The sequence below is a fragment of the Sinohyriopsis cumingii genome, chromosome 1, assembly GCF_028554795.1.
Source record: "Sinohyriopsis cumingii isolate HCF-2022 chromosome 1, ASM2855479v2, whole genome shotgun sequence".
Lineage (NCBI taxonomy): Eukaryota > Metazoa > Mollusca > Bivalvia > Unionida > Unionidae > Sinohyriopsis > Sinohyriopsis cumingii.
Genome location: NC_142961.1, coordinates 74,900,327 through 74,913,508, shown reverse-complemented (window position 1 = coordinate 74,913,508; position 13,182 = coordinate 74,900,327). Strand labels below are relative to the sequence as shown.

General features: G+C 31.0%; 1 protein-coding gene across 4 annotated transcripts in view; it reads right to left on the bottom strand.

The window, feature by feature from the left end:
- Positions 1 to 13,182, bottom strand: part of LOC149807134 (coiled-coil and C2 domain-containing protein 2A-like) — a 225,611-nt gene that overhangs the window by 44,683 nt on the left and 167,746 nt on the right. For all 4 annotated transcript variants that reach the window (XM_089962521.1, XM_089962530.1, XM_089962539.1 and 1 more), the window contains 3 exons: positions 7,995 to 8,104; positions 5,776 to 5,872; positions 404 to 502 (listed from right to left, as the gene is read on the bottom strand). In XM_089962521.1, coding sequence (XP_089818647.1) covers positions 404 to 502; positions 5,776 to 5,872; positions 7,995 to 8,104 — 306 coding nt within the window. The remainder of the gene's footprint in view (positions 1 to 403; positions 503 to 5,775; positions 5,873 to 7,994; positions 8,105 to 13,182) is intronic.

Below are 13,182 nucleotides of genomic sequence, written 5' to 3'. Positions count from 1 at the left end.
AAGGAAACGGAACTTTTCTTTTTGTTAAAAAATGACACTCAAAAATTAAAAGTCTTGGTATTCAATGATTGTTGAAACGCACTCAATGTTATTTTCAATATCTTTCTTCATCTTTCTTTTATTATAAGGAAGTATCTTCACATGTATAAACCAGATATTTGTCTGCCAAAAACTGACTGATTTGGAAAGCATCACTGACTACCTCTGAGCCTCTTCTGAATGTCAGTGTTATTCCATTTGCACTGGAAAGCACCAAGGATGTTCCGATTGGGTCTATAATGCTGGCTCAAAATCATAAGCAAACAGTGTCAACCCTGATTAGCTGGCATACTGCATGACAGAAAATAAAAGATGATGCTGAATGTAGTTGTATTTAACTGTATACAGGGTAAAGATCATTTACCTTGCCATTGAGGTAGAGAGTGGAGAAAGGAATCTTGAGGCTCCCCAGCCAGTGTTTCTCTATCCTCTGATGAATGCTAGTGCCACGTTCCCTATCATCCTGAAAAACATGGAAAAAATTAACATTTTTGGGGAGTTTATTTTGGTATAGTTAATTAACTACTTACTCTGCTCAACTGTCAGTCAAACTTTTAAATATTCTAAATTCCAGTCTACTGCTGACCAATACTATTGCTTGCTAATTTGGTGGCTGATGTAGACGTGAACTGGCAGCTTTCATGCCAAAAGATCGGACAGATGATTTGCCACGATACATACATTCAACATATAGATATGTAAGTAATAGCTTCATGCAAATTCAGGAAAATTTTGTCCATTGCCAAATGTGGTGAGGTTGCATGAAGTACACAATGATGAAATCTGAATGTAACCTGGCTATAGTTGAATAATGTAATTTACTTTGTATAACAAAGTCACAGGCCACTGTTGAAAACCTGGCTATTGTCATATAATGTAATTTTACTTTGTATAACAAAGTCACAGGCCACTGTTGAAACCTGGCTATTGTCATATAATGTAATTTTACTTTGTATAACAAAGTCACAGGCCACTGTTGAAACCTGGCTATAGTTGAATAATGTAATTTACTTTGTATAACAAAGTCACAGGCCACTGTTGAAACCTGGCTATTGTCATATAATGTAATTTTACTTTGTATAACAAAGTCACAGGCCACTGTTGAAACCTGGCTATAGTTGAATAATGTAATTTACTTTGTATAACAAAGTCACAGGCCACTGTTGAAACCTGGCTATAGTTGAATAATGTAATTTACTTTGTATAACAAAGTCACAGGCCACTGTTGAAACCTGGCTATTGTCATATAATGTAATTTTACTTTGTATAACAAAGTCACAGGCCACTGTTGAAACCTGGCTATAGTTGAATAATGTAATTTACTTTGTATAACAAAGTCACAGGCCACTGTTGAAAACCTGGCTATGATTGAATAATGTAATTTACTTTGTATAACAAAGTCACAGGCCACTGTTGAAACCTGGCCATTGTCATATAATGTAATTTTACTTTGTATAACAAAGTCACAGGCCACTGTTGAAACCTGGCTATAGTTGAATAATGTAATTTACTTTGTATAACAAAGTCACAGGCCACTGTTGAAAACCTGGCTATGATTGAATAATGTAATTTACTTTGTATAACAAAGTCACAGGCCACTGTTGAAACCTGGCTATTGTCATATAATGTAATTTTACTTTGTATAACAAAGTCACAGGCCACTGTTGAAACCCGGCTATAGTTGAATAATGTAATTTACTTTGTATAACAAAGTCACAGGCCACTGTTGAAAACCTGGCTATGATTGAATAATGTAATTTACTTTGTATAACAAAGTCACAGGCCACTGTTGAAACCTGGCTATTGTCATATAATGTAATTTTACTTTGTATAACAAAGTCACAGGCCACTGTTGAAACCTGGCTATAGTTGAATAATGTAATTTACTTTGTATAACAAAGTCACAGGCCACTGTTGAAAACCTGGCTATGATTGAATAATGTAATTTACTTTGTATAACAAAGTCACAGGCCACTGTTGAAACCTGGCTATTGTCATATAATGTAATTTTACTTTGTATAACAAAGTCACAGGCCACTGTTGAAACCTGGCTATAGTTGAATAATGTAATTTACTTTGTATAACAAAGTCACAGGCCACTGTTGAAACCTGGCTATTGTCATATAATGTAATTTTACTTTGTATAACAAAGTCACAGGCCACTGTTGAAACCTGGCTATTGTCATATAATGTAATTTTACTTTGTATAACAAAGTCACAGGCCACTGTTGAAACCTGGCTATAGTTGAATAATGTAATTTACTTTGTATAACAAAGTCACAGGCCACTGTTGAAACCTGGCTATTGTCATATAATGTAATTTTACTTTGTATAACAAAGTCACAGGCCACTGTTGAAAACCTGGCTATGATTGAATAACGTAATTTTACTTTGTTAAACAATGTCACAGGCCACTGTTGAAACCTGGCTATTGTCATATAATGTAATTTTACTTTGTATAACAATGTCACAGGCCACTGTTGAAACCTGGCTATTGTCATATAATGTAATTTTACTTTGTATAACAAAGTCACAGGCCACTGTTGAAACCTGGCTATAGTTGAATAATGTAATTTACTTTGTATAACAAAGTCACAGGCCACTGTTGAAACCTGGCTAATGTCATATAATGTAATTTTACTTTGTATAACAAAGTCACAGGCCACTGTTGAAACCTGGCTATAGTTGAATAATGTAATTTACTTTGTATAACAAAGTCACAGGCCACTGTTGAAACCTGGCTATAGTCATATAATGTAATTTTACTTTGTATAACAAAGTCACAGGCCACTGTTGAAACCTGGCTATTGTCATATAATGTAATTTTACTTTGTATAACAAAGTCACAGGCCACTGTTGAAACCTGGCTATAGTTGAATAATGTAATTTACTTTGTATAACAAAGTCACAGGCCACTGTTGAAAACCTGGCTATGATTGAATAATGTAATTTACTTTGTATAACAAAGTCACAGGCCACTGTTGAAACCTGGCTATTGTCATATAATGTAATTTTACTTTGTATAACAAAGTCACAGGCCACTGTTGAAAACCTGGCTATGATTGAATAATGTAATTTACTTTGTATAACAAAGTCACAGGCCACTGTCGAAACCTGGCTATTGTCATATAATGTAATTTTACTTTGTATAACAATGTCACAGGCCACTGTTGAAACCTGGCTATTGTCATATAATGTAATTTTACTTTGTATATTATAACAAAGTCACAGGCCACTGTTGAAAACCTGGCTATGATTGAATAAGGTAATTTACTTTGTATAACAAAGTCACAGGCCACTGTTGAAAACCTGGCTATGATTGAATAATGTAATTTTACTTTGTTAAACAATGTCACAGGCCACTGTTGAAACCTGGCTATTGTCATATAATGTAATTTTACTTTGTATAACAATGTCACAGGCCACTGTTGAAACCTGGCTATAGTTGAATAATGTAATTTACTTTGTATAACAAAGTCACAGGCCACTGTTGAAACCTGGCTATTGTCATATAATGTAATTTTACTTTGTATAACAAAGTCACAGGCCACTGTTGAAACCTGGCTATAGTTGAATAATGTAATTTACTTTGTATAACAAAGTCACAGGCCACTGTTGAAACCTGGCTATTGTCATATAATGTAATTTTACTTTGTATAACAAAGTCACAGGCCACTGTTGAAACCTGGCTATAGTTGAATAATGTAATTTACTTTGTATAACAAAGTCACAGGCCACTGTTGAAACCTGGCTATTGTCATATAATGTAATTTTACTTTGTATAACAAAGTCACAGGCCACTGTTGAAACCTGGCTATAGTTGAATAATGTAATTTACTTTGTATAACAAAGTCACAGGCCACTGTTGAAACCTGGCTATTGTCATATAATGTAATTTTACTTTGTATAACAAAGTCACAGGCCACTGTTGAAACCTGGCTATAGTTGAATAATGTAATTTACTTTGTATAACAAAGTCACAGGCCACTGTTGAAAACCTGGCTATGATTGAATAACGTAATTTTACTTTGTTAAACAATGTCACAGGCCACTGTTGAAACCTGGCTATTGTCATATAATGTAATTTTACTTTGTATAACAAAGTCACAGGCCACTGTTGAAACCTGGCTATAGTTGAATAATGTAATTTACTTTGTATAACAAAGTCACAGGCCACTGTTGAAAACCTGGCTATGATTGAATAACGTAATTTTACTTTGTTAAACAATGTCACAGGCCACTGTTGAAACCTGGCTATTGTCATATAATGTAATTTTACTTTGTATAACAATGTCACAGGCCACTGTGGAAACCTGGCTATGGTTTTATTATGTAATTTTATTTTGTATAACAAATTCTTAGGCATGGTTACCAAAGTGCACTTAAGTGGAGAAATACATTTTATTGTCATTCTGCAGTAAAAGAATTTTTGTATCAAGTTGAATGGCACACATGTATAAAAAAAACAGTACAACACAAAAAAATCTTAGCATTTTTTAATTTGTACTGTATTAAATGTACCATGTCAGACTATATGCTTCAATACTAGTGCATATATTCTCTTTTGTTTCAATATTCATTCATTACAAGCTCCACCTATAATAATATATCTTTCTGTCATCTGCATTCTTGTTGCAAAGTGAGTCGAGTTTAGTTATACAACAAACATTTCTCATCAGATCTTCATTTAATTTTCAGTGTGTATTTATGAACAGGGTTTAACTTCACATCAGTACAAAACTGGCCACATTGTTTCAATGAAAAGGTAAGCTGTAAAATGTGAAGATAAAGAATCTGTCCTCAAACTTTATAAATATAAATTCTTCCAAATAACTGTAAATATTTATTAAATAACTAAATATTTAGAACTTTTCTGTAAAATAAAATTTAATTATTTTAATTAATCATTAGACATGCAAAGTAACACCAAATGGAAAGAAACACAGTTACAGATCAAATTAACAAGGATTTAACAAAATGGTAGTGAAGTATATACTGATATATAAATACATCAGGGTAAATAGATATTATATATATACAAAGGAGTAATAATGCACAAGAATAGCTGTACTGTAGTACTACATAGCTCCAATATGGTTTTACTAATGTAAACACAAGTCATATGAAGCAGTAACAAACCCACACAAGATATCTGAAATTTCACCAAATATACAAAAACGTAGCATGCACATGATTGTATGATTGTTTGACTTATTGTACCACCAAATAAGACTGTTGAATGGTTAACAAAAAAGGATAAAAATCCATAGATTCTCAGTACATGATGTCAACCTGTAGCAAAAGTTAAAAATTAGGTTATCTTGTGTTCAGAGCGCCAATTAGTGAAGGGGAGGTAATTGTAGCAGTTACTTTCCTTTGTACACAGTATCAACTGATAAACTTTATTAAGTCCATGGGAGGGCTGGAGTCGGGAGATAACAAGTAATTCCTAATGTTAATGTGATTAAATAACGTATTTGACGGGAAAAGGGTAAGCAAAATAACAGTGACAGATACTGTATTACTGATATTAATTTTTGTGCTCATTTCATCCCAGATTTATGAAACTTTCTGAATAATTAAATGTTATTGTTCAAAAAGGTATCCTTCTTGAGAAAGGCCCTCTTTGGAAAGGTAACTTTGCCCCATACCAAAATAAAGCATTTTCATTGTTTTATTTTGTCCCATGTGAGCCTCATATGAGTTACTGTACAAGTAAACAAGAACAGCATTTACCTCCTGGATATTCACAACCATCTCATCATACAGGTTGAGGAAAATAATGTCAGTCACTTGCTGGAGACTGCTTGGGGTATAGTCATCATTGGGAGCTCTGCAGAATAATAATAATAATAATAATAATAATAACTCATACGCAACTAAATTAAAAACTGCTGAAACTTCAGGCACTTCTCACTTTATATTTTTGATCTGTTTAAGTTTGTGGTCTCAATTAACTGAAGCTAAACCAGCAAATAATTGATATGCATTTATCCAAATTCACACAATCACATGACTTTTATACAATTTAACACAAATTTTAAGATTCAGTACAGGTTAGCTCATATTTTGTGAACAAAATAATTAACCAAAATAGTCAGACCCTTAAATTTTATGAACACCATATTTTTTTACAATTTTATTATAATTTTAGATAGTTGTTGCTGTTGTGGGGTTTTAACGCCCTTTTTCAGCACATGATAGGCTATGCAAGGCAGCCAGTATTAATGGTGGAGAAAGAACCCGGGAAACCCCGGGAAGAACCACTGCCCCACGAGAAGCTACTGGCAAGCTTTGTCACACACCCACATTGGCCGAATCCTAGACTCGAACCCACACAGACGGAGGTGAGATGGCAGTGATCCATAATGGAGAGTGCTTTAGACCACTCGGCCACTCAAGGCCCCAATTTTAGATAGTAAAATTATCAGGACACCAAGAATTCTTTTAGCTCACCTTATGAAAAAAAATCAGGTTGGAATGTAAACAAAGGAATGGTTTTCTTATACTCAAAACATGGCGATTAAATATTAAACCCTGAGGCTATGAAACTGCCTTAATTACCCTAATTATTAAATGGATTAACTAAAATTGTTGTCAATAGGCAGCAATAACAACTGCACAACTTGTGATCAAGCAGATCCTGGAATAAAAACAGCTGCAAGCTTATTAAAAGTAATGACAGTGGAAAAACAAACTCTCATCTTGAGACTGTTGGTAAAATTCATTAATCACTTTGAGAACTGAAAATCAATGGCCATCAAAGTTTCATCAAGCCAAATATGCGATTACAGGTTTATTTTATGCTCACAAATGAAAGACATACAAAGGGAGACAAAGCAGTCATGCACACCAACTTCTATTCTAATTAAAGCTGATTAACTTGTGTGATATAAAGTGTTTAAATATGAATACATTTTGCAGCCCTCCACCCTTTTAACAGAGTAGATGGGGTCCATATCTGCCAACCATGGTATATACCAAACAGCTGAATTTTGAAAATGATTGCAAATTATATGAATATACTCATTTGTGCATGTTGGGGATGGGGGTAAACAAAACATCAGTCAAGTGTATAGTATTACTGTTAGCTTAAAAACATGGTAAAAATCTAATACTCATGTCAAAAATATAACTGTTACATGGAGTACAAATATATCAAAAACATTCTGAAAAATAGAATTAAAATGTGATGAAGAGATGATTTTAGTGAAAAGTGAACATAGTCTTTTGCAGAATTCCTCAGTGAATTATTAAAAAGTCAAAGCACTCCCAGATTTGCAAGTGTAAAACTAAAGACTTATTTTTCATCCTTTGTATTAGATCTACCTTGCACAAATATCCCAGTATTTTCAGAAATAATGTGAGATAATGCAAAATCTCAATTTAAGACTGTTATAAATTTAGTGAAACTGTGTCCTGGAGCACACAAAATACCCTACTTCTGTGGCATAAATTAATTAGGCAATGGTAAATAATTCCTGAAAATTATATTACACTCACCAAGTTTTGGCACAAAATACCCCACTAATATAACATGAATCAATTAGGCAATGTCGAATAATCCGTGAAAAGTATATCAAATACACCGTGTTTTGGTGCACTTCATATGTACTTTCAACTCAAGATGCAACCAAATTGCAACTTTGGTGGCAATAGGTGAAAAGGTATTGAAATCAGAGCCAAAACAAATCAAAAGTAGGTCACTGTGACCAAGTTTACATTTGGGAAATACCTTCATTCAAACATGCACACATATTGAAAGTTTTATCTCCATAGGAATAGTAAAAGATGGGTAATAGCCTGGATAGGGTGGATGGCTGGCAGACAAAATGGATGCTGACAGACAGATACATGAACATGAATTGATAAAGTGAATCCTATGCATAACACTACTATAAGAAAAGGAAATGGTTGGCATCTTATAAATCTGATGGGATTTTAGAAAATCTTACTTAAAACTAAGCTCCAGTTCTTCATTAAAGCTGGGATTTGGTCCATCTGCAACAGAAGTCTTGACTGTGTTGTGCTGGAACATTACCTCCACAAATGGACGCACCAATGACTATCAATTGAAAAGGAAAATCTATACATCTTCAATTCTGAAGCATACAGACTTAACTACCCATGAATCTATCTCTATTAAGCCATTACTGTGAAGTGATGACTCTTGTGAGTTCCTCCCACCCATTTAGTAATTTTTACATATTATTAATGGAAACAAATGTAACTAGAATGGGCATCCTGTTCTTTCTCATAAGACTTCAGAATTCAGTTATCAGATATCACAGCACCCAATGAAGTCTCCCTATAAGGATGCCAAATGCTTGCGAAAAAGAAAATTTGGACAATGAATAATTTTAACTGTTATAAATTATCATAAATATTGTCCATAGGAATGTTCTATGTTTCACATGCACACCATACTAACACGAAACAATGCTGTAGTAAAGTATAAATACACAGTCTGATCTGATTTATCCAACACAAACCACTGTTATTAAAAATGCTGAATACATATAACTGTTGAATAAAAAAATTCAAACTATGCATGAAATTACAGAAATTGTTCCCATTTGTGTTGTTAGAACAATCAATTGTCAGTTAAACAGATTCTGGATAAATGAGGGTTAAATATAGGTACATAATGTGGAAATGCAGTTTTTAAAATAAAGACACTTTGATTTATTGTCTTCAACTGCTTCTCTGAAGCAGCATTCAGAACCCGAATAATGCAAATATCCCTGCCAGTGTAAAAAGCCAATTAACATATGCACATATATCTTCATCATATCATTGGCCAAGATGATTTGTTTAAAGATCCAACAACCTTTCTAAGTAAAGGTCGGCAAAAGGTAGAACCAGAGAAATATTGAGTTGTTCTTCTGTCACAATGCCAACTGTCAATAATGTAGATAGATTTAAGTTCAAATTTTTATGTTTAAGACAATTATTTTCATATTTGTTTTTTTGGGTAATATTTTTTTCACATTCAGTTACTTACTCTAAGAAACATGTCAGCTGTATCAAATTTGTCTTAGTCAAAACTTTGCACTGGACTATATATATATATATATACATGTATTTATGATTTTTAATATATATATATATATATATATATATATATATATATATATATATATATATATATATATATATATATTAGATTTACAGACTAGATTTTCTTGTGGCAGTGAGGTTCAGTATTGTTTTAGACCCATTCTGATATTTAAGGTTGGGTTCAGACACTGTCACAGCCCGAGAGCCTCTTTGTAGAGACCAAATGTGTATCTCACAAGAAACGACTAATCAGGAAAGTTTGATTACATAAAATTTAATAATGGCATACTTAAATATAATTAAATAACAAGAATACTGCATGTATTTTTAAATATAATTAAATAACAATAATAATGCATATATATTTAAATATAATTAAACAACAGTAATACTACATGCATATTTAAATATAATTAAATAATATTGCATGTATATTTAAATATAATTAATTAACAATAATACTGCATGTATATTTAAATATAATTAACAATAACACTGCATGTATATTTAATAATTAAACAACAGAAATAGTGCATGTATATTTAAATATAATTAAATGATAGCAATACTGCATGTATATTTAAATATAATTAAATAACAGCAATAATGCATGTATATTTAAATATAATTAAATAATAGCAATACTGCATGTATATTTAAATATAATTAAATAATAGCAATAATGCATGTATATTTAAATATAATTAAATAATAGCAATAATGCATGTATATTTAACAATGGTTAGTTAGGCTATGCATAACACACATCAGATCTCCTAAAAACACTATGGCCTTGAATACAAAATCAATTTGCTTTGCCAGCAATCAATTTACTCAATTAATACACTTGTTACAACTCCAGGTCATACAGTAAGTAACAGAAAGGAAATGAACCAACAATTTAATATGATTCAACAAACAATTTAAATGCAAAGTGAAAACCCAAAAGACACTTACAGTATTGAGAATTAAATTCCAAATAATCCTAAATATTCTATAGCAACTCAAAAAGTATAGAATGTTCCAAATAAATTTTAGTAGACTTGAATTTCCTGCTGTACCACAATGATGTAATCCAGAACATCTTTGAATGAGTTCTTAATAATCCAAAAGAAGTGTTTTAGTCCAAAAAGTCAATGAGCACTTTATATTTGCACTGAATAATTTAAATAAATAATTTCTCTCAAATTATATCTGAACACAACTGCAAACTCTGATCACAGATTTGCAAAGACTGATATGAAACAGTACTGAATGAATTTGTTTACAAAGTCTTGTTTTAAACATTTTAGCTTGACCTAAGACACAATAAATTGATCTGGAATTATCTATATGTGATTAATTTCTAATGGAAAATTTCATCAAATTGTCCACAAGTTCACTTCCAGAACATTCTAAGCTAGTAAACAAGGTTGGGCCTTTAACTCATATTTTAGTAAATATCTTTTTTAAAAAATGACAATAGTCAGATAGGCAATTTTCAATCACGGACAAAGACAAGCACATAATATAGATTAAATATACATAACACACTATATAACCAATGGAATACATTTTTATATACCTTCCTTAAAGCAATGTCCAGCATTACTTTTACTACTATGCCTGTAATTTTCTAAAATATATGCATGATTAGCAACTATTGCATCATCAGCTTCAATCTATCATTCACTGATGGAAAGTTATCTCAAATTGTTGATTTTCACTCACTTTAACTTAAAATATTGTTAGTACTCAACAGAAATCAAATATGAAATAAAAACACTTGATTTGCATAGCTTCTCCAATTTTCAATGATGAACACCAAACCCAAAAATGTAAAAAATAGTTTAGCTTTGATCATCTGATTTAGAAGAAACAAATATCCAAAGTCACAATATTTTCTGCAAAACATTAAATTACTACCTTTAAGTTATTCAGAAACATTTTTAACTCTTATTTTGAAAAAAATTTTTGCATGTAATACTCCAGTTTTACTGTAAACCTGGACTGTACAGACTATTAAGTGTCATTAAGCAACACTCAAAACCATGGTAACAATCAAGGATTCCAACAACAACAACAAAGAAAATGAAGCTTTAAGAGATTATCAAGTCAGCTTTAAGTTCATTTTAGGAGAAAATGATGCTTAAAAGAATCCTTAATTTGTCTCTTCTTCGAGGTACACTGATAAATATTTCAGACACTCAAAATTCAAAATGTGTGAGCAAATTTTATTTATGTATAGGCTGAATATTTCAGTGATAGGAACAAAAAGGAATATTTGCAATTTTTTTCCTTTTCTGGGCAGTGTTCTAAATTGTCTGCTCAGACTGAATTCATTGTATTTGTTTTTAATTTCTGTCATTGATAATAACAATGTAGTAATAATTGCACTCATCTGAATTTAAACATGCACATGCACATGTAATTCACGATACATTTAAAAAAGCACATCATTCAATTAGAAGACGCTCTCATTTTGACTCACCATTATATAACATGCTGGAATCCAGATTTATTCTGCAGGATAACATTAATTTGATCCCAATAAAATTTGGCTTTTATTGAAGAAATCCATGCTTTGAGAAGGAAAGGAATTATCTTTCCAAAGGATTTGAAATGGTTACATGAACCATAATGTTTTCTTTATAACCAGACTTGGGAAGTGAACATGAATTCAATAAACTTCATTTCCAAAATTTGGAGATGAAAGGCTATATCATGCAAAGTCAATGGGAGCTATCCCTGCCTGGTATGGATTTAAACCCACATGTTAACCACTAGCCACCATGGTTCCTTAAAAAATTAACACCTGAGAAAACTGTCCTTGCATGATATTAACATTTGATTCAGCTTATACCTTAAATCTTTTTTCCAACATTCTTATGAATTCAGTTTATTTCAATGAATACTATCACGAAAATGAAATACAATTTTGAATTCAATGAATACTATCATGAAAATGAAATACAATTTTGAATTCAATGAATACTATCATGAAACTGAAATACAATCTTGAATTCAATGAATACTATCATGAAAATGAAATACAATTTTGAATTCAATGAATACTATCATGAAAATGAAATACAATCTTGAATTCAATGAATACTATCATGAAAATGAAATACAATTTTGAATTCAATGAATACTATCATGAAAATGAAATACAATCTTGAATTCAATGAATACTATCATGAAAATGAAATACAATTTTGAATTCAATGAATACTATCATGAAAATGAAATACAATCTTGAATTCAATGAATACTATCATGAAAATTTTGAATTCAATGAATACTATCATGAAAATGAAATGCAATCTTGAATTCAATGAATACTATCATGAAAATGAAATACAATTTTGAATTCAATGAATACTATCATGAAAATGAAATACAATCTTGAATTCAATGAATACTATCATGAAAATGAAATACAATTTTGAATTCAATGAATACTATCATGAAAATGAAATACAATCTTGAATTCAATGAATACTATCATGAAAATGAAATACAATTTTGAATTCAATGAATACTATCATGAAAATGAAATATAATCTTGAATTCAATGAATACTATCATGAAAATTTTGAATTCAATGAATACTATCATGAAAATGAAATACAATCTTGAATTCAATGAATACTATCATGAAAATGAAATACAATTTTGAATTCAATGAATACTATCATGAAAATGAAATGCAATCTTGAATTCAATGAATACTATCATGAAAATGAAATACAATTTTGAATTCAATGAATATTATCATGAAAATTTTGAATTCAATGAATACTATCATGAAAATGAAATGCAATCTTGAATTCAATGAATACTATCATGAAAATGAAATACAATTTTGAATTCAATGAATACTATCATGAAAATGAAATACAATCTTGAATTCAATGAATACTATCATGAAAATGAAATACAATCTTGAATTCAATGAATACCATCATGAAAATGAAACACAATCTTGAATTCAATGAATACTATCATCAAAATGAAAAACAATTTTGAATTCAATGAATACTATCATCAAAATGAAACACAATCTTGTCAACAAAAATAAGACCATGCACATTTTTAAAA